At 57.0% G+C, this 25246-nt stretch overlaps 1 protein-coding gene across 1 annotated transcript in view; it reads right to left on the bottom strand.

The window, feature by feature from the left end:
- The window catches only part of DYSF (dysferlin), a 208483-nt gene that overhangs the window by 92173 nt on the left and 91064 nt on the right, over positions 1-25246 (bottom strand). The window contains exons 22-30 of the mRNA XM_034657277.1: positions 24542-24648; positions 19280-19472; positions 17014-17169; positions 13273-13404; positions 13016-13182; positions 12089-12203; positions 11699-11804; positions 11288-11430; positions 9295-9468 (exon numbers count right to left, since the gene is read on the bottom strand). Coding sequence (XP_034513168.1) covers positions 9295-9468; positions 11288-11430; positions 11699-11804; positions 12089-12203; positions 13016-13182; positions 13273-13404; positions 17014-17169; positions 19280-19472; positions 24542-24648 — 1293 coding nt within the window. The remainder of the gene's footprint in view (positions 1-9294; positions 9469-11287; positions 11431-11698; positions 11805-12088; positions 12204-13015; positions 13183-13272; positions 13405-17013; positions 17170-19279; positions 19473-24541; positions 24649-25246) is intronic.

The following is a 25246-nucleotide window of genomic DNA, read 5'->3' as shown; positions in this document are numbered from 1 at the left end:
GGACCTTGGTGTGGCCACCACACCAGCAGGAGGGGGGCAGGTTCTGCGAAAACATGCAGCCTATGAAGGGGAGCCCTCAGCCCACCTAAACTGGATCCAGGGTCAAGCCCCAGACTGCTAGCATGTCTGAAATTCCTCCTGTCCCACTGGTTGTCGGTCACACACATGCCTCCTCCCTTTGGCAATGGTGAGACGCCTCATCCATACGGGGCCCAGAGATCTGGCTCAGGGTCTATAACCCGGAGGCAGGATGGAGGAAGAAGGGGCAAGACCAGCGATGGATGCAGCAACAAGACAGGCTGAGCAGAGGGTCCCCGGGGCCGAGCAGGCCAAGGACAGAGCCACTGCAGCCACACGGTGATGGTCAGGAAGGAAACAACAGAGCCTCGGCGGTATCTCAGGGTGACCGGGACACCCTCTGTCCCATCAGAGTCAAGCAGGTGGGTTTCGGGGGTCAGCCGCCCTCCTGGCTTCCTGAGAAGGGCTCAGTTCCAGTGTCTAATGGACCCAGAGAGCACAGGTGACAGAGCTGTTGGGAAGAATGCTATGACGGGGGCCCCTCTCTCTTATGGAAACAGGACCAGGGGACCCCCAAGAGTGCTGGAGCCGGCCCGCCTGGCTCAGAAGAGCACATTAGTAAATTTTCAGGTGTATTGCAAGCCGGCCGTTAAACACAGCCATTTGTAACAATTAAATCATATAAATTTATAACTACGGAAATTTTTTTTTAAGATTTTATTTATTTATTTATTTGACAGAGAGAGAAAGCCAGCGAGAGAGGGAACACAAGCAGGGGGAGTGGGAGAGGAAGAAGCAGAGCAGGGAGCCTGATGCAGGGCTCAATCCCAGGACCCCGGAACCACACCCTGGGCCGAAGGCAGAGGCTTAACAGCTGAGCCACCCAGGTGCCCCAACTATGGAAATTTTTTTAAAACCAGAGGTGATAGGGGCGCCTGGGTGGCTCAATCAGTTATGCGTCTGACTCATGATTTCAGCTCAGGTTATGATCTCAGGGTCATAGATTGGAGCCCTGCATTGGGCTCTGTGCTGGGCGTGGTGCCTGCTTGGGATTCTCTCTCTCCCTCTCTCTCTGCCCCTCCCCCACCCTCTAAAATAAATAAATAAATAAATCTTTTTAAAAAGGTGATAAATACGCAAACTCATCACTTCCTAATTATTTAACGACTTTTAACCATTGTTCCAGTCCTGAGGTTATTTACATCTAATGGATCTGTGGGCTGGAAATACTATATAACCGTTTGCTCTGGCTCCTCTCCCCTCATCTCCACTCTCAGCGGTGTCACCTCGCCAGCTTGAAATCAGCCACAGCGCAGATATTACACCACGGAAACCAGCGAGTACAACAAACCGGACTGGGTTTGTTTTGGATTTATTTTTTTTTCCTGGAGAGCCAGTTATAAAACATTGACCAGCAAGCCCTAGGGTGAACGGCCAGGACCTCTTCCTCACTATTGGCTTTGCTGGGACAACCAAATAACAAACAGCCACGGGGGTAGTATGCTGTAAACTCTGAACAACCCACCGGTTTTGCACAGAATTGTTCTTAACGCTCATGTGAGGAAACACCGCTAGAATCATTATGACTTGCCCTCTCTGTACCTCCATTTGCTCATCTGTAAAATGGGTGTAGTAATAAACCCTCTATCAAAGGATTGCTGGGGACGTTAAAGGAGATAATACACAACCAGGGCAGAGGTAACACCTGGCACAGACACATGCTCTAGAATGGCTGGTAAACGCCGTTCAGAGAGAGCCAGAGAGTAAATCCGTTCCCCTTTTCAGGGCATTAGGTCTCTGTCGCAACTCCTCGGTCGCCACTGTAGCAGGACAGCAGCCACAGAATGCAGACACAAATGAGCCTGGTCACGTGCCAGCCAAGCCCTGTCTACGCAAAACGGCCAAGGGCAGACTAGGCTTGTAGGCTCTGGCTTGCCGACCCCGGCTCTGGAAGGGGAGGTTATTATTTTTGCTGTGTTGTTATCACCGCCATCCTGAAAGTGAAAACACTGGGGCCCAGAGAGGTCAATGCCTTCTCTGGGGTCGCACAGCAAATTAACTGACAGAGCCGGGGGTCCCCCAACAGCCCCTCTGGGCTCTCTCCAGCTTCAGCTTCCCCCTCGAAACTCAGCACCTGAGCAGGGCTCTGGGATGGGACAGGGCTGAGCGCCAAGTCAGGGCCTTGGGGAGCCCAGGGCCCACATCACTGCCCTGGCCGCCCAGCCTCAGCTTCCAGGGAAACCCCACACAGGCTAGCAGGCCAGGCCGAAGAAGGAGAACACTTTAAAAGAGGGAACTCGGGAGCACAGACCTCCCTTCCTAATCAGGGCTGATTGCAACCATAAGTAGAATAGCAGGCAAGGGTGCAACCCCATTTAATTTACAGCTGGAGCTGGGGCTTGGAAGCAGCTGCAAAAATCCTTGCAAAACTACTGGCCAGCCCCTGGGGAGCTTGGGAATGGAATCAGGAAACCTGGAGAATCCACGGTGCCACGTGTGGGCTGGCGCAAGCATCTGTGTGTGTGTGAGTGTGTGTGTGCACACACGTCCCTCTAGACTTTCCGTGTGTCCAAATGGGGAGGCTGCAGAGAAGTCTCAAGCACGCTCTACCCCATACCAGAGCGCCTCCGAAATTAGGACCACCGTACGGCCCGCTTTGGGGTGGCCCCAGCTGACACCTGCTTCCCTGCGTGATTATGACAATAAGTGATAAGGTCACCTTAACAACTGTGGATGCAGACCTCAGTGTGTGTACAATAACACACGTGGGGCCCCCACCACATCTGTCCAGCTGTGACACACACACTCCACAGCACTGTGCACGCCTGTGTGCTGGTCTTTTGTCTCAGGTACACAGACACACAGCTGGACTCTCCAGACTTCAGCATTCAAATCTGGAACGAGACAGATCCTGAGTTCCACCAGTTTAAAGGAATTACCCATATGGTCCTTCCATGCGGGGCAGTAAGAGGGGCAGGGAGGCCCCTGCTTGAGAGGCCAGCCAGCCTTCACTTAGCTCCCGCTAGCACAATACCATGTATACAACAGGTGCTCAGTTGGCATATTTAAGAAACAGAAGCCAGGGAAACATGGAATCACCTCCGCCCCCCACCCCTGGCCTATGTGGGGATTTGGGTTCTTTAATGAGGCAAACCCCTCTCACCTCACAGGTGCCGCCCTGGGCCCAAGTGCCCACTCTGCGAACTAGGCCCGGGTGCTCTGCATACAGCAGGGCTTCATCCTGGTGCAGAGACGGCCCCTCCCCTCCTCACCACATCTGACCTCCTTTTCAGGCAGCTCAAATCCCAAACTCCTCTCTGGCTCCAGCCTCTCCTTGACCCCCTTCCCAGTACTTCCGACTCCCAGCTGCCCATCTCTGCCCTTAGGCTGGGGCTTGGAAGGCCTGTCTCCATAGATCCTCCCCACTTCGGGTCGGGACTCAGACTTCAGACAACCAACCGGAGGCTTCTCAGGGTGGGGGTCGCGGTGCCAGCTCCTCTCTAGCTGCCCTACTGCTCCGGGGAAGCCAAGCCACATGGCTACACAAGAAAAGTGACGCCAACAGCTGAGGGCTCCGGCCAGCTGCCCTCCCCAGGACCCCGCTCGAGGGCCTTCTCTAGGAGGACGACATTATGCCCTAACGGGAGTGGGAATATGAACTTGGGGAGAGGACAGAAGAGCCCATTGTCTGGCCTTGGTTCTAGAACTGACTCATGCTGTGCCATTGGGCAAAGCCCTTCTCAGGCCTCAATTTCTTCTGGAGTAAGATTAGGGGCTCAGAGTTGTTCTAGAACAGCGCTGTCCAACGGAACTTTCTGCAATGATCTAACTGTTCTATAGTTTCATGGCCAGTATGGTGGCCACGGGCCTGGTGTGGCTATTGAGCACTTGAAACGTGGTTGGTGAGACCGAGGAACTAAATTGTCTTATTTTATATTTTTTTAAAGATTTTATTTATTTATTTGACAGAGATAGAGACAGCCAGCGAGAGAGAGAACACAAGCAGCGGGAGTGGGAGAGGAAGAAGCAGGCTCCCAACGGAGGAGCCTGATGTGGGGCTCGATCCCAGATCGCTGGGATCACGCCCTGAGCTGAAGGCAGACGCTTAACGACTGAGCCACCCAGGCGCCCCTAAATTGTCTTATTTTAATTACTTTAATTATAAATGGAAATACTCTCATGTGGCTAGCGGCTACTGTATTAGACAGTGCAGTTCTGGAACCTCAGTCTCCCCAACTGTAAAATGCATATAATAATAGACTCCAGTCTTCTGGGGTCACTGTGAGGATAAAATGAGACCATGCACATAAAGCTTTCAGCCTGATCTTTGGCACCTGGTAAAATGGATTTCAGTAATTCTTATCTTCTTTGGGCTCCCAAATTCCCTTGAGACCTGAAGAAATCCATAGATCTTGGGCCAGACCTTACACATCACAGATACACATGCCCACAGTGCACACGCATGCGTATCACACATGGGCACACATCACTGGTACACACGCACACACACATATCACACACAGGCACGTTGCACACATATTGTGTGTGCAAACATCATCCATGTGCTTACACATTGGACATGCTCGCGTACACGGATCATACCCACACACCCACAAGTATGCATCCAGTTTCAAGGGGATCCAAAGCCAGGTGGAGAGCGCCTTTCAAACACACAAGTTCCTTCCAGCTCTAAAAATCTCCAAGGCTCGGAGCACATGTTGCCGAGTCTCCGTCCCCTTCCCTCCTGCCCAGCCTCAGGCATCTCAGAAAACCCTTCCTAACACTCAGGGCCAAGCACAGAGGCAGGGCTCTGGAAAAATCCTTGCGCATGGAGGGCAGGCCCAGGGCAAGGGCGTCAGGATGGATTCCGTGAGCTCATCGCAGCAGCCGTCACCGGAGTTCCCAGAGAGGCTGGTGGCGTCGGGAAGGGGTGCCTGGGTGGGAGCCGGCGGTGGCGGCAGCAAGGGGTGTGGGGCGCGGAGAGGGAGGCTGGATGGAACGCGTTATAATAGCAGCTTTGTGCTCTGCTTCCCAGCTCCCTGGGAACGCCAGGAAGATTATGAAACCGGTGTCTTTGGGAATGCCAGGATATTAGCTGGAAAAAGAATAATACGAAAATAAAATAATGCTCGGGATGGAGACAGCAGACGATTAGCAGACGGAGCCAGGGCCTCCCGCTCCACGGAGGGAGCCAGGCTTGGCCCCAGCAGAAGGTTTCAGGGAAAGACTGCCCGTGCTAATGAGCAGACAGGGCCTGCCTTCCAGCAAGATGTCTTCAGGAGGGAAACTGGCAAGCAAGGCGCAGCCTGCTGGTGGACCTGTGGGCCAGGAGCGGGGAGGTAGGAGGCAAGGGGGCGCCACAGGCCTGGTCCTCGCACCCAGACATCCAGAAATGTCAGATGACCAGGAAGACCACCTGGCCACCACCCACGGTGCTTCCCTAGACTCCTTCAAGGTCTTCCTCCCAATGTCCTCCTCCAAGAAGCCTCCCTCATTAGACACCGTTGTTCTGGAATGACTCCCTCTGCCCTCCAGCACCTCAAAGACGCCGACCCTACAGTGCATTTGTACTCACGTGTGAGTGCCTTTCTTCCTAATCGACAACAGTTCCCCGTAGGCAAGGCCCTCATCACCAGGTCAGGGGTCATTAGAAGTAAAGATCACTGTGCTCTCACCAGGGAGCAAGGAGAGCATGTCATCATTCCTGGCTCCCCTCCCTAGGACCCTGGCCACACACCTTCACCTAGTCATGGATACACCCTGCCTCTCTCAGAAAGGCATCCAAGCGGGGGAGCAGGGTGATGGGACCACCTCCATCATCTTCCTGATGCCCGATGTGCTTCACATCCTCACCCCTCAAAGATGGTCCTTGGACCAGCAGCAATGGCATCACCTGAGTCCTCTTAGAAATGCAGACTCTGGGATTCACCCGGACACGGAATCCCGGGTGTGCATTTTAACAAGACCTCCTCATCGCTCCTATGTTCACTCGGCCTGAGAAGCACTTCCTTACACGTGTCACATAGTTACCCCTTACAATGACTCTAGGACGCGGCGACTTTCACAGAGGAGGTAACAGAGTTGCCAAAGGGCTAAGTGACCTGTCCACAGCTAGGAAGCAGAATTCAGACCAAACCTGCTCCACTCAGAAGCCTCGCCTATCCCACCGTGCTCCCGCCAAGAGAATCAGCTGACCTCAGTGACCAGTGGGCAAGGCCAGCACCCAAGACAGTAGCGGGGTCCTGGAACCCAGAGAACCCTACCATCTGCTCCCATAATGCAGGCTGGACGTTAGCCCCAGTGCCTTGGCTGGGGCATCAGTACCTGCCAGGACAAAGGACAGCAGATTTGGGGATAGGAGCACATATAGGTCACCATGAAGGAGAGGGTGTGTGTGTGTGTGTGTGTGTGTGTGTGTGTGTGTGTGTGTGTTGGTGCTGATGGAGGTTCGAGTCACTGAAGTACAGAGTGGTCCAGCTAGTTACTGTCAAATGGGCCTGTGGCCTTGTCCAAATGCTGGCCACACCTACAGACTTTCCAAACTGTGTCCTCCAACTGCAGGTTTGTGGGATCCAGCCTCTCCCACCACTGTCTGCCTCTGGTTCTCTCTGTCAGCCAAGCTCCCCCAGGACTGAGGGCTTCGCTATGTTGGTTTCTGCTGCATATCATAGACGCGGCACACCTGCTTCACAATCCACCACCTCCCCACGTCTGTTGACTTGACATTTGATTTCAGTGCTCCCTCATGACATTTTCTCCCACATAAAGAATAAATGGATTGGTTTCTCTGCTTCTGGGAAGTGCCCCCCTTCGTTCTCCCAGTCACCGAGCCATGAAAGCTTGGCAGTGGGTCCCCAGCCTTGCTCATCTCCTTCCCCCAGATCCTGGCCAGCCCCAGAACCCATCCACACTGCCGTCCATGTGTCTCTGGCTACCTCTGGCCTCGCATCCTCTCTCCCACGGCCCTGGCCTCCCTGCCCTGGGCGGCCTGGCAAGCGACTGCTAGACCCGCCTTCGTCACACAGCACTTAACCATGTGTGTCAGACTTGCCAGGGCCAACCATGAACTCATCGCAGCCCCAGGCCCACCCCGCCCGCCCTGTGGCCAGGCGATGGGAGAAGCCCTACCACGCACCCAGCAGAGCCTCTGGGCCCATCTGACCCTCCCCAAACTCTGCCACTGCACTTCCCTCTACTCTGGCTCCCAGCGCCCAGCCCAGATGGTCACCTCATCCCAGATCTCTAACCAAGACTCCTGATGGTCTCCTGATGGTCTCCATTCTTCCACCCCAACGAGCCTCCATGGCTACTTGACTAATGGCCCTGAAGCCCAGCTCTGACCAGAGCACTCCTCTGCTCAACAACCCACACTGGCTCCCTATTGCTCATTGAACGGAGTCCCGTGGCCATCATCAGTAGCTCTTTGCCCAGCACTGTTTGCCGGCTTTTTTTTTCCTTTCCAGTTGCTCTTCTCCCCATCCTGATGGTGCTGTCAACTACAGAAAAGGGGCATGACCCAGAATGGCCAATCAGAACATTTCATTCCTCACCCTCAGGCTGGCATGGGCACATGGCCACAAGAGCCAGTCAGTCACACCCAAGACTGTCACGGCATTATGGAGAAAACAGCACTCTCCTCTCTGTGGTCTCCAGCTGTGAGGAAAACACAGGATGCCAGGTGGGCTGTGCTATTTTGCCTAGCAGGGCTTTGCTGGTTGTAAAGTCGATGTCGGCACCATCTTTGTTACCACCCAGAGTGAACCAGTGTGAGAATGAGGCCAAGACAGAGGAGCGAGTCAGAGACAGTCCCAGGAATACTGTGCGAACCCCCATTTCCTGCCAGGCCTAATGCCTGCTTCACTCTCGCGTCCATCTGAGCTCTTAAACTCCTTTTCTCTCTGTAGCCCATTTCATTGAGTTTCTGTTCCTTAGGGTATCTACCCAGGCTTCTCAGACCCTGACTCTGAGCTCTGCCAAGGCCTTTATCCCCCCACCCCTCAGCTGGAGCCACAAGCCCACCCCCAGGCCCTGCCCGGTGCCCAAGCCAGGCCCTTTCTGACAGGACAAAAGAGTCAACGCATGCCAGCCCTGCCCCATGGGACCTCTAGCTGGGGCTGCCCTAGCTGGGGCAGCAGTTTCCTCCTGCCCTCCCTGAGCATGCGCCCAGGGGCCTGGAGCTCTGCCGTCTCCTTCCAGCCACCCTAAAACTTGGCCCCAAGACATCATCAGACATCCGGGATTATCCGGCCCCCAAGGGGTTTCCTCTCCCATACTGCCACCCCTGGCCCTAGCCCACCCTCAAGGCCTGAGAGGGATGGAAACCCCTTGGGGCACCGCCAGTCTCAACTCCCTTCCCTGTATCCATCCCGTCAGATCCTCAGCCTGCCCTCTGTGCTCCTCGGCTCAGGGCAAAGCCCCACTGCTCCTCCCTCCAACCAAATCCTCACATACATACACACACACACACACACAAAACTGGTGTGCATGGACACACTCAGATCCCATCAACTATCAAAGCTGGTGGGACCTGGTCCCTGAGTCACCACCCAAATCCCCAGGGGCTGCACAGTCCTGGCTGGATTTCAGAAGAAGGGCCTCATGCTGGGCATCTCCTCCCACCTCCAGGAATCCCCAGACCAAAACAGAGTGGAGAATGGCCCTACTCAGACTGTCTAGGAAGGGTCTGCTCATCTTTGGGGGAACACATCAGCCAGATCCTGGTAACCTTGAGCTGACCCCAATTTACTGGCTCCAGAAAGTATACTGTAAGGCAGGACCGCCAGCCTGAGGTACATCTCTCCCCCCAGAATCTCAGGGATGCCATCAGACGGCTTCCGTCCAACCAAGCAGGACTCGTGTCCAACCAAGGATATTCAAGGGTCATTAGGCCTCCCTGGCTACTCCCAGGGGCTAAGCCAAAGCCTCTCAGACCCACCCTGTGGCAACCAGCCTCTTCGAGAAGAGCCAGGTCCCTTGGCTCCAGTCAGAGGTCAGACTTGTGACCTCCGTCTGACCCAGGCCTTCTCTGCCTGCTCCCATCTTGACTACACAGAGAAGCAGCGGGTCTCCCGGTGCCACGAAGGGAGCTGTTTTATATTAGGAGGACACCCAGACTGCCACCCACTTTCCCCACAGGCAACCCCAAAGGAACCAAAGCCAAGGGGACCAGCCAGTGTTCCACCTGAAGTCCTATCCTGGGGGCTCCCGCTTCAGCCGCAAACAGCCCTGGGAAAGCAAACGGCACCTCACCGACCCAGCACGGGCCCAGCCACATACCAGTGCCCCCTCAAGGGCAAACACGGCTGCAGGCCCCGTCTTCTCCAGCGGCTCCATGCGGCGGCGCCAGCGGCGGCGACGGAATGCATCCGTTTTGCGGTACTCCAGGTGGAATTTCCAGCCAAAGAGCGAGGCGTACTCCCAGCCCTCGCCCTCCGCCTCCGCCTGCCTGTGCTGCGTGGGGAGAACAGGACAGACTCAGGAACTGCTGCTCGGCGGCCCACACGGAGACCTTGGGCTGGGCTCCTGCAGCGCCTCTCTGGCCTGCCCTCCACGATTCCCCACCCGCTCCACACCAGCGCCCTCCAGGTGGGAACAGCTGGGAAGGCCACCTGGAGGAGGGGGGCTCTGAGCAGAAGAATCACAGTCAGAAAATCAGGAGGGGAAAAGGCTCCCCGGGCTGTGGGGATCCGAGGAGCCAGAGAGGGCAGGTAGACTAAGCAGCAATGAAAACCCTGGGCTTTGGGCTTGTTTACTTGGATTATGGATGGATTTCATGAATCCAAGGTTTTCTTGTCATTTCCTTTTTCTTCTTCACATCCCAGCTTATAAAAATAGAAGTGGGTCAATGAAGATTCTGTTTCCACACCCCAGGCTATTTCTCCCTGAGGCTAGGCCTAGGTCAGCTGTGGAGGGCTCCCAGCCCTGCATTTCCTCGAGAGGACCCTTTCCCAGGCCTGGAAAGAGGCCTGGAAGCCCCTTCCTACCCAGCTGATGACCTGACACTGTCTTCAGGTGCCCTTCAGGCGCTGGCCATGAACTAAGCAGACGCTGGCCATGAACTAAGCAGCAGGAGCCAGTCCCAGAAGGCAGCAGTACCCGTCTCTGGGAGGGATGTCAGTGGTGACGGATCAGGCGAGGCCCCCTGCCTGACAAGGTTCACCTCCATCCCCTGGGCACCCCTACAGGGAAGGTGGAGTCTGTCTGGTTCATGGAACCACAAACAGTCTGTTGTCCCAAAACCTTGCTTCTCCCTGCACCCAGCGACATCCCTCTCTAGATTCTCCGTGCCCAAAGAGAAAGGAAGAAATTTGGGTCATGCCAAAGGCTACTCCTGGATTGGGGGAGGCCTGGTTCTTGGGCCAAAATTCAAATGCATGCTTAGGAAGGAAGAAAGAACAGGGCACAAGAGGGACCAGGGGAGGCAGGCACTGAGGCTGTGCAGGACCTGGGCATCCGGGGGGCTCCAAGAACAGGTGTGTGCATTGTTGTTCACTCATACGCGCCCATTCCACGGCTCTGTCCTGTGGGGATCTGGGCACGCCCATGGGCCTGTGTGCTCATACTGCGTGCACGTCCCCTGGTAGATGCTGATGGAACCCACCAAGGCACCAGCCGGCAACAGGGCGCACACGTGCTCACCAGCATGGCGCACACATCCCCACTCCTAGCTCCAGCCAGGACTTGCCCAGGTGAAGGGAGAAGGCTCCATGGGGAGGATATGGGCCTCAGCCCACTCCCAGCAACCGCAGCCAACGACATAACCAAAAGGGTACAAACCCCAGGGTCCTCGCCTCCAGGCGAAGATGATTCTGTGCTGCTCCAGGGTGCGCCCTGCCCCAAGCCACAGCTCAGGCCAAAGCTGACTTGGCCTGAGACCCGCATCCTGGCTCCCAGCACTCCTGGGCACCCTGCTTCAATAAGCTGCATGCAGCCAAACCCCTGTCTCAGGCTCTGCCTCCGGGACACCCAGCCACAGACCCGGTATCCGTGTGTCTTGGCACCCTCCGGGTCCATGTGTGATCCCAAGTCCGGTCTCCTTGCACGGTCACGGGCATCTGGGGGTTTTCTGTCTGGGAGCATCTGGACGTGTACCGCTATGATCTACGTGGGCGCCAGGACCTGTGAGCAGCTGCACGTGTGCTGGGTGTGATCTGCGAGCACCTCGAGGGAGCCCACGCACCTTCTACATGTCCCAAGCACACAGGTGTGCACCTGTGCCCAGCTGGCCTCCCCCAACCAGGGCCTCACCCCCCGCATCTGCCAGACTCACCTTCCTCAGGGCCTCCATCTGGCTGAGGTCCCTCCTGCGCAGGCGGACCCAGCGCCGCCGACGGTGCGTGTAGTACATCTTCTCAGCGGGGACCCAGTGCTTCGGCTTCCGGTCCGGGGGGATGGTGATACTGTACTCCCAGCCTGGGGGAAGGGCACCTGTTGGCCGCTGCCCGGCCATTCCCCATCTCCCCAGAGGCTCTCTCTCCCTCCCGGGCACAGTCACAGGCTCGTGAGGGCCCACTGACTTAATATGCAGCCGTAAGTGAGGGGTCATCCAGGAAGTCCTCCAGAGGAAGAAGCCCAGGGAAGGCCAGAGTCCCAGGGCATGAGGCCCCGCACTCAGCTGTCCCACCAGCACGCCTCTTGCGCTTGCTGGGGTGGGTCTCACCGGGCTCCATGTGCTGCCCACCTTGCTCATCAACGGCCCGATTGAGGTCCGTGGACCACTCTTCATCTTCCCACTTCCAGCCCAGCGGGCACTCAATGTCATCCTTGGGAAGCACCTTCTCCCCATTCTAGGGCAACACAGGACAGGCAAGCGTGAGAAGACACATGTCACCACGAAGCAGAAAAGATGCAACTTGACAACATATGTCCTTGAAGGCCCAGATACGACTCCGGATCAGTGTCCTGCCCGCCCTGGACCTCACACTACCCCTCTGGAAACCAGAGCATGAAGTCGGGGACATGGAGCAGGGGAGAAACATCCCATCTTCTCTGAGCCATGGGCCCCTCCTGAGCCCCAGGGTCCAGGACCCGGGGAAGGCAAAGCCCACCTGTGGCTGGAGCAGCCCCTTACCACATCCGTGTAGTTGTCACTCATGTAGACCCAGTGGCCTCCAGGGAGCCGGGTCTGGTTCTCAAACACCTCCGCCACGAAACTCAGGTGGCCCGCGTCGGTGTCATGGAGCAGCCTGGGGCAGCGCGGCAGGGGGTCAGAACCTCTGCTGAAGACCCCCTCCACACCCACCGCTTCCAGCAGAGCACCCCCAGGGCCTCGGCCAAGCTTCCTGCGTCAGCCTCACCCCACCAACAACAGGGCGGAGAGGAGAGGGAAAGGAGGGGCAGAGGGTCAATGGGGAAGAGAGAAGGGGGGGGGGGGCTAGAGACATTCACAGACAGAAGGATATACCAGCACCCAAGATAAAGAAAGAGAAAGACACCAAAAAGAGAAAGGGAGCCGAAGACACCAAAAGGCTGGTGGGTCGTCAAAGCTCAACAGGAGACAGTGGTTGAAATGTAAGAGGCAAGGAAGGTGTGCACTTCTACGTTATCCTTCGATTTAAGCAAAGGACAGGAAAGAAACCCAGCTGTTGAACGTCAACCAAACAGGAAACAAGAGTGGAGAAAAAGGCAGGGACGGTGTTGCAGCCAGACGGCCTTGTTCTAAGAGGCACAGAGAGAAAGGAGGGGCCTCAGGCCTGGGAAGGGTTAACACGGGGAGGAGGAACCAGGCTGTGGCCTCTGGGAGAAGAAGGTTGCAACCAAGCGATGCAAAGTCCAATGGAGGCCAACTTTAGTCTAATAGAAAAGGACCTTCCCAGTGTTCGAGCCCTTCCAGAAACGATGCCCCCTAGCAAGCCCTCAGCCCTGGAAGAGTTCGGGTGGGAGCCCCTGTGGCCAGCATAGGGGCAGGAGGAGCAAGTAGGGCACCTATTGGGACTTCGGCCTTTCAGGGAAAGGACTGGCACAGAGGGGCCCCCCAGCCTCCCTGCCCAGGACTCACGTCTTCTCTGGACACACAAACCAATCTCCAGCCCAGGTCCAGCCGGCTGAGGGGCGGAAGCTATCCTTGGGGAGCTTGATCTTGCCCGCGACATCAGAAAACTTGGGGTAGGTAAGGCCTGTTGTGCCCCAGTTCCCAACGAGGGCCAGTTTGGTCTGGTTCTCATACTGGAGAGCAAGCGATAAAGAGAAGTGAGTGGGGCCCAGCGCAGCTTGGGGGGGCAGGGGACAGGCAAGGGCAGGCTGGCGGGCACTCACGGTTTCAGCAAAGACAGACAGCTTTCCCTCAGCAAACTGGTTGAACTCCTTCTCATCCACAGAAAGCCCAAACCAGAGCTTCACCCGTATCTGCACGGGCATCCGGGCTCCGGGCACCCCCTGCATGGGATACTGGATACCAGAGAAAGACAGAAACTACAATCCCCTGTAAGATCAGGATGTCCCCACTGAGGCGGGGTGGGGGGGTCCTCCAGGGACCCCTGGGCATAGCAGCCTGACACCCCTAAATATGTGTCCTGTTGGAGAACTTACCAGAATTCACAGAAAGAAAACATATAATTAAGAAGACTTCTCCACACCTGCCAAGAGTCCTTCTCTCCAAAGAAGACTGCATCACCCCCACCTAGGTGCTCTCCCATAAGCTGAGCCAGGCCTAGACCAGGATCCCCCATTCTCCCCTCTCCCACCACATCCCCATTTTTTTTTAAAAGATTTTATTTATTTATTTATTCGACAGAGATAGAGACAGCCAGCGAGAGAGGGAACACAAGCAGGGGGAGTGGGAGAGGAAGAAGCAGGCTCCCAGCAGAGGAGCCTGATGTGGGGCTCGATCCCACAACGCCGGGATCACGCCCTGAGCCGAAGGCAGACGCTTAACCGCTGTGCCACCCAGGCGCCCCCACATCCCCATTTTTGTTCTCCTCTAGAATGACCCTGCCCAATGGAACTTTCTGCTACAAAATGGTTTATATCTGGGTGGTCCAACCTGGTAGCACTAACCCCATGTGGCCACTGAGCACTTGAAATGCAGCTAGTGTGACTGAGGAACTAAATTTTTAGTTTTATTTCATTTTAATTAATTTAAATTTAAATAGCCCCTTACGGCGACCATATTGGACAGCGCAGTTCTAGAACATATCTCTGAAGGAGATACAATGATCCAGGTCTGGAAGGGGAAGAGGTTAAGGCCTCCTTAATTTTCAGTTTGGTTTAGGGGGGAGTGTTTTCGTTATTTTTGTTTTGGCTAGATGTTAGCGTACCATCTGATATCGCTATCCTTTCAAGCGCTTATCAGCATGTTAACCACTAGTCACTGGTCCTCAATTGCTTATTACCTTGAAACCTTCAGAGGCTCTGCCAGAATGCAGTAACTGCAACAACCCAACATAAACATCTATTGTCCACAATTACTTCACCGTTTGATAGAAATCAATAGAAGTGGCCTGAGAAGCAGGAGCTCCTCGCTCTCAGAACAACACACTGTCCCTTCGAGGAAGCGGCACATTAAGTCCCTAGGTGTCGTGACCGTGAGCCTGGGGGGTTACCTCCTCTGCAGCAGAGGCCGAATGAGAGGAGAAAGGAGCTCTGATGGCTTCAGAAGAGGGAAGGGGCCCAGAGTAAGAGGTTGCCAACAGGTTCGGGAGGCCCGGGTCCCTGGAGGGAGAGCCCGGGCCAGGTAAGGGGAAAGGACGGGGTGCAGGACATACCAAGGCAATAGACAGCCTCTCTGCTTTTGGTTCCTCGGTGCAGCCTGGAGGAGGCCCTGACCCCACATGTCACCCCCTGGGCAACCTCCCATGACCGTTCACTTCAGCTGTCTCCTCCCTGGGGTGGTGAGTGGCCTTTTTCCCTCCAAACCGCCAGCCCCAGGGAGATGGCAGGAATGCCTGACCCCCCCTTCCCCCTCCACCCCCGTCTCTCCCCTGCCCTCCCCCAGACGGGGCCAGCCTGCCGGACCCAAAATAGCAACAGCAAATAAAGAAATGTCTAGTTTGGGGCTCCTCTCCCTCTCTACTGGTGCTCATTTTTTCCAACTTTGGTTTAAGTTAAGAAACACCAATGTTTTCTTGGTCTCTGCTTGCTGCCAACATTTTTGTACAGCTTGCTCAGAAGCTACTGGCGGGGCTCATAAACTCAGTGGGGAAGACTTCGAGAAACAATTCTATATCTTTTTTTTCCTGCTTGGAATCGGGGAACATTTTTCAGTTTGTGTCTCCCCAAGGATGCAGGGCCGAGAGGTCAGAGCCTGCGGCTTTTCCTCCTGCAGCGCATCCCCACCTGCGCTCCAGCCAGCCAGGCTTCCCTGGTGTGCCTCCCCACCCTGCCCCCCCCCCCCCCCGTCATGGGCAGCTCCTTGAGTTCCTTTCCCTTCTGCCCTGCTCGGCGAGGAGCTGGCCGAGGGGAGAGAAAGGCAGGAAGCTAGGAGGTGAGGAAAGCCGGGGGACAGGCCCCAGGTGGCGTGTAGACAGGTGAGAGGGGGCAGCCCACTGCCTGACATGTCCCCATCCTCTTTCTAAGCAAAGCTGGCCTCTCCAATGACCCTGAGTCCGGGTATCTGCTCACCTCTGCCTCTACCTTGGCCTCCAGTCATGTTGGTGGGGCCTCCTCTGCCCAGGGAGCAAGGGAGCACCCCAGAAGAAAAAGGGGACAAGAGGGGAAAGGAACTGATATTCATTGGTCACCTCGTTTCAACAAGACCCATGACCTGTGTCACCTGGTTCAACCCTCAAAACCTGTGACGTGGGCAGCCTGATGCTCATTTTACAGCTGAGAAGACAGCTAGCAGTTCAGAGAGGTCAGGCAACCTACCCAAGGCCACACAGGCTTCCTGCCCACCTGCCACCTGTCCACACGCACTGTACTGTTGAAACCTGCCCTCTCTACCCAGCCCAGGGCACAACGAGAAAGACTGGCTGATCTATGAATGGGTTGACCGACAGGCACTCAGAGGTTCAAGACTAAGGCTAGCCAACAACGACTTCCTGGAAGAGGAGAGGCGGGCGCTGCTCCCTGGTGTTGATGGAAGGAGGGGCCGGGAAGGGAAGCCTGAGAGCAAGGGGCTGGGGAAGATGGGCCAGCTGGGCTGAAAGCCAGGCAGCTTATAATTAATGCCAACAGAGCCATCTGGAGTGAGTGGCGAGGGGCAGGCCCGCCTCCCAGGCCACTCCTCCTCCAGCAGGACAGCCTCAGTGACAGCCCTCCAGACAGGGACCCTCCCCTCGGGCCAGGCAGTCAACAGCCCAGGAAGGGATTTCCCTGAATAGCATCCTGGCCTCCAGGCCACAGTACCCCCACCAAAACAGCCTTGGCTCTGTGTGCCACATTGACCCAGAGAGGAGGATGGGGCACCTGCTCACGTCCCCATCGCCCAGCCTGAGGCTGGCCAGTACCCTGAATGAAGACGGACGGGGAGCAAGGCTGGGGGTTGGAGGAAGAGAAAAGGGAGAAGAGATGCGGGCAGGACAACATAAGGGGCCCTGGATTACTTGCCGCCAGCTCCCAGATGGGCCAGAGCCATAGGCACACCCAGTGCCCAGACACCAGCCCTCCCACAGGCAAGAACTTGAACCTGAGCCTGACCCCAGCTGGAGCCAAAGCACTCAGGCAGGGCAAGAGGTCCGTACCAGGGCTCTTAGAGGCTGGGGTGGGGCCTGAGGGCTGCACCCCCCTACCAGAGACGTGGTGATGAGATCGAGAACAGGCTCGGGAGTCAGCCCCTCCCAGACAGCCTGGGGGGTGGGGAGCAGGGGGCACAGACCCTGTCTCATTCATTTCCAGCACTCTGTGATTCCAGCTTTCACCTGCCAACTTTCTAGCCCAGGTGTGTGGGGTCTAGGGACTTGGCAGGGGAGAGAGAAGGGAAATGGCTTTACACGAAGCCCTCCACCCCTTCTGAGAGCCTACAGACTCTCAGTCGGGTGGAGACCAGAAGGAGACATGGAAGGGGAAGGGAACGACCTGGGAGAAAATACGATCATGACCTGAGAAAAAAGAACCCACTTTGAGAAATATCGTCTGCAGCTTCCCACAGTTCTTGCCGCAGTAGCTGGCTCCACGCCGGGAGAAGAGGACCTCATGTGTAGGCACCCGCTGGTATGCCACTCGCTTGTCGCCCTGCAGCATCCAGATGATGATGTCGGGCAGGCTGTTCTGAGGCTGGAGAGAGGGTGGCAGTCAGGGTGGGAAGGCCCACGCCCCACAGCCCACCATGAGCCACCTCTCCCAGCTTCCAGCTCCCCCGCCCTCCACCCCCAAGAGCCTCCTTGACCTCCCATGGCTGGCTCGGCCGCTCTGTCTTCGGCAGCTAGGAACCCCCAAGCACGGGGCATGAGGCTGCCTCCGCTCACATGAAGAGCCTGCCAAAAACGCACTGGGCTGAGTTCACATTTCCTGGGAAAAGACACTCCTGCCGGGAGCCCAGTGCTTATCTTCTTAGATCCCCTCCACTGGGCAGACAGATGCTCCCAGGGGCACAGAGATTGGAGGATTTGATTTGACCCGAGAGATGACATCACACTTACGATGCTACCCTTCTTCCTCAGCCCCGAGAGTAGCAGCAAATCCCCAGATGCGCCCCTTCCCGAAAGACACTCTCCCCTCCTCCCTCTAATAGCAGGGACTTGTGGGGTCTGGCCCTTTACTGGGCCTTGTGACATTGGGCTTTGAAAATGGTGACCAGACCAGAACAAAACTGCAAGGCCTGAGCCCCTCAGAGCCAGTAACTCAGAGCAAAAACCGTTGGGAACAGTCCACCTGCTTCCAAGGTTGGTGAGCAAAGTGTGCTCAGTGAGGTGGCGCTGGGTCTCTCCCCAGGGCCACGGCTGAGAGCTGACACTCCTGGAGCCTCACGGGGCATTTCACGGTTTCACTTACTCCCTGCAGTGGGGACAGGCAGCCCCATTGGCCAGGTGAGGAAATTAAGCTCAAAGAAGGTAGGAGCCAACCAGGTTTTTCTGCCTCCAAACAGTGGTTCCCAACCACAATCCCAGTGTGGTTCCCCAGAGCAGCAGCAATAGCAGCTCCCGAGAAGGTGCTAGAAATGCAAATTCTCAGGCTCTACCTGAGACCTGCAGAGTCAGGCAGGGCTTATAACCTGTTTTAACAAACCCTTCAGGGGATTCTGACGCACCTTCAAATTTGAGAAAGGCACTCTCTGAGGTCCCTTGCCGTCAGGAGCACCCATCTGACCTTAAGCCCTCCCGGCCATAGAACAATGTGTGCGAGAGTTCCAGGGGCCATCTGGGCCAAGATGATGGAAGACCAGCCCAAGCGGACGTTCTGCAGCCACTGCATGGGGCCAGCCTGTGTCTGGGTGACAGAGTGCTCCCCCGGATAGCTGGCCACATGCCCGAAGCCCTGCTCTGGGTTGAGCCAAGGCTGACTCTCAGGGACCAACTTTTTGGGCTGCCTTCCCCTTCTGACCAGTCTCCCACCTCCTGGACCCCCTCTCTCCTTCAATGACTTGCTCCTCCAGAAGCCCCTCTCAGGCCCTGCCCTTTTCCACACTCCGTCTGGGGAGATCCTTCCTCACCAGCCCCATCGCCTCCGTAGGGGGACCACACACCTCTGGCCGAAGTGGGCAGCCACTGGTCTGCCCGCGACACATGAGCAGAACCTTATCCTCATTCTGGACAACTTTGTGGCATGCCTGCTTGCCCTGGGAACTGGGCTGGTGGGGGGGGCTACCTGACCAGGGGCAAGGAGGGGGGTGGTATACAGGTGGGGACAAACTGCAGCCACTTCCCTCTGATTAGATACGACAAAGTTCACAGTCCTCCAAATACAGCCTCCTCAGGCCTGGGACTGGGAGGCAGGCAGGAGAGCAAGAAATACATGGCCCCCAGTGAGGCAGGTTTGAGGCCAGGGGCAGACAGGTCCTGGTTGGTGGGGAGGAGTCAGGTCCCTGGGGAAGCAGGCCCCAGCACTGAACTGGAGCCAGGCGCCCTGGGATTCTGGGCCCAGCTCCGTCTCTGACATACTTCAGTGACATGGACTGAGCATATGGATTGAGCACATGGGGGGCACTGATTGAGCACCTACTGCACACCAGGCTCTCAGCTAGGCCGCATAACACCCAGTCTCCAATTGCATCCTGTCTCCTCCTGCTGTGAACAGGGGACATTGAGGCTCAGAAGAACTGAGTCAGCTGTCCAAGCTCACCCAGCAACAGGGCTGGAGTTGGATCATGGTCCAGACAGTTGCCCATGTTGCCGCCCAGTTCTGATGTCCTCAGGCAGGAAGGAAGACACCCCGCAGGGTTTCCTACCTCCTCGGCCAGGGCACGGAGCCGCAGGAGCCAGTCTTCAGCCTGCTCCAGGGCGGCCGGGAGCCCGCCGTGCCCGAGCTTCAGGGCCAGCGCCGCCTCTGCAATCTGGCTTAGGTGACGGCTACGCAGCCTGTGCAGGTACTGGTCCAGGTGGGTGGCAGAGGGTGTCTCGTGGACATCGCCTAGGGGCTGGCTGTGAGCGACAGACAGATGGGATGAGCCCGGCACTCACCCAGGTCCAAGCTCACATTCTGTACACGCACATGTGCACAGATCCCCCAAACCCACACCCTCAGCCTGCCTGCCAGGTGCTCCGGGGGCCCTAGGTGCCTGACCCACATGCATAGTCATCTCCATGCGACCTGCTCCATCTTCACCTCCTCCAGGAAGCCTTCCCTAACTACACTGCTCCACAGGCCTCCTGCTCCAAAGACCCTCAGCCCTCTATCCTGGAGCTGCCTGTTTGAAACCTCGAAGTTTTTTGCATGTGTGTCCCGTCTGCCCAAATGACCGCAAGCCCTCAGAGGGCCCAACAGGTCCCTCTGTGCACCCTTGCATTCTCCCAGAGCAGAGGCCAGAGTGCTAAGTTGCCCTTGGCTGAAATGAATCCATTCTGTTGTACACACACTTTCTTCAGGAAGGAAATTTATGGACCCCTGACAAGCCACTGCAGACGCTGTGGGGAGGCCGGCAGCCAGCAATACAGATGTGTCGACCTGGGGCAGTCCCAGGACACTCCTTCCAGGACCCTCTGTTTGGGAAGCCTTTGGAGAGGAGGTAGGGGGTACATATAGCCCCAGAAATCCAGCCCCACGTGGGTGTTGGGTTTAAACTCCATCCTGTTCGAGGCACAGAACTCTGACCCCCCCCCCATCCCACGGGCTCCCAGAAGTCCTCCTTCATATGGCTCTTCCTCACCATACCTACCCTCTGGGGTCAGTCAATACACACGCAGGGTCATGCGGGGAGGGGGGGTGGGGGCGTCTGCGCTCTCCCTCACCATGCAGGGGCCCTCTAGATGATGCCTGCTTGGGGGGGAAGCCGCTCCACCCCCGCCCTACCCCCACTGAGCCCTTGACTCCCAAACAGGACATCAGTCAAACCCGCTCCACCAGTTCTGCCCCCACCACTTGCAGCCCCCCCACCTCACACTCCCCTCCCCGCAGTGTCTCGACTCCGGCTCCCGGCTGATTTATTTTTCTGCCAATTTCCCCGAGCTATGCAGAACCAATTACCGCGGAGCGCAGCGGCACCGCCGCCGCCAGATACACCACTCTGGCAGGCCCTCGGCGCACTACATTTTTCCTGTTATTTTTTTTAATTGAATTTTTAGGGTGGGGGGAGCAGTACGCAAACTCCATCTCGGGAAACTTAAGCCCCGGGGCCTGTCTCAGGTCACGTACTGCACACCCTGTAGTAATATAATATTTACTGCCCCGAGGGTGCCGCGGATGGGGCTGCCCCGGGCCAGGAGAGGGGCGGCCTCCGTCCCCAGCCCACTCGATTCGTGGTGGAGGGGCATGCCGGGTGGGTAAAGGGGGGCCTGGGCCAGAGTCCTGGGCTGGGGCCTGCCTGGGAAGGAGGCACGAGTGGGCCCGAGGGCGGGGGCAGGCAGATCTGGAGTTGAATCTGGAGAGCGGAGCCAACCAGGGTGATTTACGCTCCCAGCCTGGGTCGGAGCTGGGAGGGACTGGCATACAGACCACCAAAGGGAGATTTTCATGGAGGCCACCAGCCCAGCCAAGACTCCCCCAAAACAGCCAGGACCAGTGACTGTCACCAACAAGATGTCTTGGCCCTTTCCCGCCCCAGGAAAGCCCAAGGCAGCGGGGACTGAACGAAAGGAAGACTGGGAAGAGGAGGTCGGATGACATTGTGTCCCCACCCCAAACAGGGGCGGTCGCCCTGCCAACCCTGGCTGACTTGGAAATGGTGGGCAGGCCCAGGGCAGCTCAGGAGGGTGGAGCTGCACAAAGTCGCTGCCAACCCCTGCAGTGACACAGGTGTCTTCACCAGGTACAACCGCCCAGAAGGGGCAGTGTCCAGCCTGAAAGGTGAACTGGTCCAGCAGTCATTCATTTCACTCCTCGTGAACAACAGCTCCGCCGGTCCAGACAGGGCTGGGTCCGGAGCACCCAGAACAGAGAGGCAAACAGGCTAGACCCCCACTGAGCAGCTCAGAGTCAGCAGTGCTTCCTGAAGGAAGCCAGTCAGGCCAAGAGGAGCCTGGCAGTGTTCTGGCCGGAGGAACAGTATGTGCACAGGACGAAGGTTCAGAGGCAGGAGGGAGCACACATGGGGAGCCGAGAGCTAAATAAGCCAGCACAGAGGCTCCAAAGGGCCAGAGGGTAGGACTGCTGGGGTCTGTGAGGCAGAGAGGGAGTGGGGCCAGAGAGGTCCGTCCATCAGGATGAGAGCTGGGACCTTTCCTGAAGGCCGTGGCAGCCGCTGAGGGCTGAAGCCGAGGCGGCATGGCACAGTTTGAGGAAGACTCCACAGAATGAACTGGATGTGCTGGCAGACATCCAGGTAGAGAGGTGCAGCGGGCAGAGGGGTCCGCGGGTCTAAGGATGAGTGGAGAAGGCTGGGCTGGAGGAACAGAGGGTGCAACCTGGCAGAGGAAGGGGGAGCTAGGAGGGAGAGAAGCCAGGCAGAGAGAGGGTGTGGAACGAAGGATACCGATTTGGGAGGTGGGACAGGGGCTGGCTGAAGGAATGGGGAGTAGCTAGTGGTCGGCTGTGACCCACTGGCATGGGGCCCCAGTGCCTGGCTGCTCTGAGCAACAGCCCAGAGCCGGAGGTGACGGCAGTCGTCTCACGGCTGCCCCAGGTCTATTGCTGGCATCAAGTGGTGCCTGAAGGATTCAGTCCTGATCTTTGGTATTCCTCCTTGGAGAGCCTTCTGTGCATTCCAAGAAGATGGGAAGCATCCCTCCCCACCTCCTGACCTGGGGCCAACGCCCCCAGGAGGCCCCCAGACTCCTTCTATCCCCAGCAGAGTGACTCAAAGGGGACCAGGCTTTGGCAGAAGTGTGTTTAGCTGAATCCTCTGAGAACAGAGCCCTGAGAGGGGCAGTGAGGGCAGTCCAGGACTTGGGTCCCACCTGTCTCAGAAGCTTCAGGCACCTGACACCTGCCAAGGTCCACATAACACATCAGTCATGAGCAGTGCTGCAGGGAGAACCCAGAGCCTGGTCTGCCCTCCATACCCAGGCTGTCAGGCCAGGCCAGTGGTACACGGCAAGTCACTTAGAGCCCCTCTCCACACTGACTGCCTCCCCTTCCGTGTGCCCCTCCAGCTTCACTCTGTGTTCCAACCTCCAGACCACAGATGCCCTCAGGTACCTCCCACCAACACGGCCAGTCCTAAGCTCCTTGTCTTCCCCAAAAGCTGCTCTTCTCCCATGGACCCCTGAGAATGGCCCTGCTGTCCACCCAGCTGCTCTGGCCAGAGCTGGGGGATCATTCTGCACCATCCTTGGGCCCCCACATCCAACCCACCAGCAAATCCTGTTCATTAGAGAGTGATAGAGCCAACGGGCTCAGCCACTTAGAGAAGAGTGAATCTGAGCAAGTTAATGAACCTCTCCGTGCCTCAGTTTTCTCGTCTATGAAGCGTGGACCTCTCTCCTTCCCAGCTCGTAAGGTGCTTATGACTAGTTCTCACATGTAAAGTGCTCATAAACAGCACCGCACATGGGACGTTCTTGTTAGGAGGCTGTTGTCGTTATGCCCCCTACAGAGTCCACAGGGCCCTCTGCCTCTCTCGGCCCCCAGCCCTCACTATGTCCCTGGCTTAGGTGACACCTTTGTCCAGTGTCCCCTCACCACCACCACCAACGCATCCCTCACTCTGCAGCCAGAACGAGCATCTGAACCATGGGGATCCCCGTGGCGCCCGCAAGCCTCCCAGGGCTGAGCTTACCACAGCAGACCCCTGAGGCCTAGCTATCCCATTTGGGCTTCCTCTTCCCCTGACAACCCATGGAGACGGCAGGCTTTGCAGGCTTCACACCTTTGCCTGGGCAGTCCCGCCTCCACAGGCTGCTACTCCTCCTTTAGAGTTCGCGTAGGGAGCATCCCCCACTCCAGGAAGCCCCCCGGAATTGAGTCTGAGTGCAATGCACCTGCTCTGAGCTCCTGCAGCACATGCCTCCAGCCCCCCAACACACTCTGCTTCCTTTGCTCACTTTCGCATCTGTCACCTCTGGAGGGGGCTGAAGCTGCAGCCTGGTCAATATGCTTTAGGCTCTAGGAAGGTTTGGGAATGCGTGAATGACCTGCCTGGAATTCCACCCCTGGGCTGTTCTTTGGGGTAATGTTTTGTTTGATAAAGTTTGATAAAGACGCACTTCCCAGCTGGGGTACGAAGGAAAAGAAGGGGCTCTTCATCAGACAGAGTGTGAAGGCACTCCTCGGACACTGAGCAGAAGGTTGGACGATAAGATTGAGGGGAGCCTAGAGTACCCTTTCATACATTTACCCTTAACCCAGCAGACAGCAGGAAGGCAACTATGTATCATTAGGTCCATTTCACAGCTGAGAAAACTGAGGTCCAGAGAAGTGAAGATGCCCAAAGCCACAGTGCCAGTTAGAGGGACAAGAACCTAAGTCTCCTGACACTTCCTCCTAACAGTAACTACAGCTACCGTCTATTACATACTTCCTAAAGGACCAAGCGTTTTGCTTATGTGCTATCATAAGCAGTTATTCTTAACGTGCGGTTGAAAATGAAGAAAGCAAGGCTCAGAGCAGGCGGGTGGTGAGCCCCAAATTGCCCAGCAGGGGAGGAGATGCCAAGATGCCTCCCCTTCCGTTGGGCCTCTGCGCAGCCCCATTCCCCATCACCCCCAGAGCCCTCTTTTCCTGAAGTCGATAGAAGGCTAAGTGGAAGCCGTGGTCCCCAACATGGCCTTGGGGAGGAGGGGCACCGTCACCCCCACCAGCCAGCTCCTCCTGGAGATTCCATCAGAGAACTAAGAGGTCGGGGATCAGAGACACAATGCTCCCCATTCAGGTGAGCTGGGCCGCCCCGGGCCCACAGCTGCCGCCGCTGCAGGGAGATTTATGACCTGCTCTAAATGTCACCTTTTCAACTCCCCGCGCTGGCTCCGCCACCTTTGGACTCAGCACAGGCTGGACTGCTGGCCAAGCGTGGCTGGGGAGACGTGCCGCCGCTCACTGCCACACACGAACACTCCCAGGGAAAGGGCCTCGCTGAGCCAGGAGGGGAGGGCGCGTGGGTGCCAGGATCCCCCCCTACCTGCAGTCTGAGATGAGCTCATCCATCAGCTGAGCCAACAGGGAGTCCACGTCCTCGGCGTTGTACTGCGCCTTCACGGCCAAGTGGACTTGCTCCAGGGCAGCTTCCTGTGGAACAGGCAGGCAAGGGTTGGGACCATCCCTGCGGGTGAAAGGTACACACCAGACTTGCAACCCCTAGGCCCTGTCACCGAAATCTGACACTGACGCCCTGAACCAAAGGAGAGAACAGTGCGAACAGAGAAGGCAGAGCCCAGATGTAACAAACCGGGATCTGTCTCACCTCAAGAACCTTCCAGGGCTCCCCACGCCAAACAGATCCAAATTCCCAAGCCTGGGACTCCAACCTCAGGCCTGGTTACAAGGCCTTGAGTGCCATGTGCAGGCTCCCACAGAACTCTGCTGCCTTCCGCTCCTCCCAGGGCCCCTCCAGCCTGTCTGCCATCTCACAGGGGAGGGACCCTCTGAGCCTACACCAGTCCCCTCCCAAATGCTCCTGCCCAAGCAGGCTCGAGCCCCTCCTTCCTTCAGGAACACTCAGACCACCTCCAATAACAGAGAGTTCCCTCTCCAAACACGCAGCCCAGTCACTCCCAGGTCATGTCCGTCTCCTATGGAGCCCCTCTGCAGCTGTCTCCGCGGGCCTCAGCCCCGAGCTGGGAGAGCACTCACAGAATATCTGTCAGGTCAAGGGCTTGCCCCTCTG

Source organism: Ailuropoda melanoleuca, chromosome 4 (genome assembly GCF_002007445.2).
Source record: "Ailuropoda melanoleuca isolate Jingjing chromosome 4, ASM200744v2, whole genome shotgun sequence".
NCBI classification, from domain to species: Eukaryota; Metazoa; Chordata; class Mammalia; order Carnivora; family Ursidae; genus Ailuropoda; species Ailuropoda melanoleuca.
This window is presented reverse-complemented; position numbering and strand designations above follow the sequence as displayed.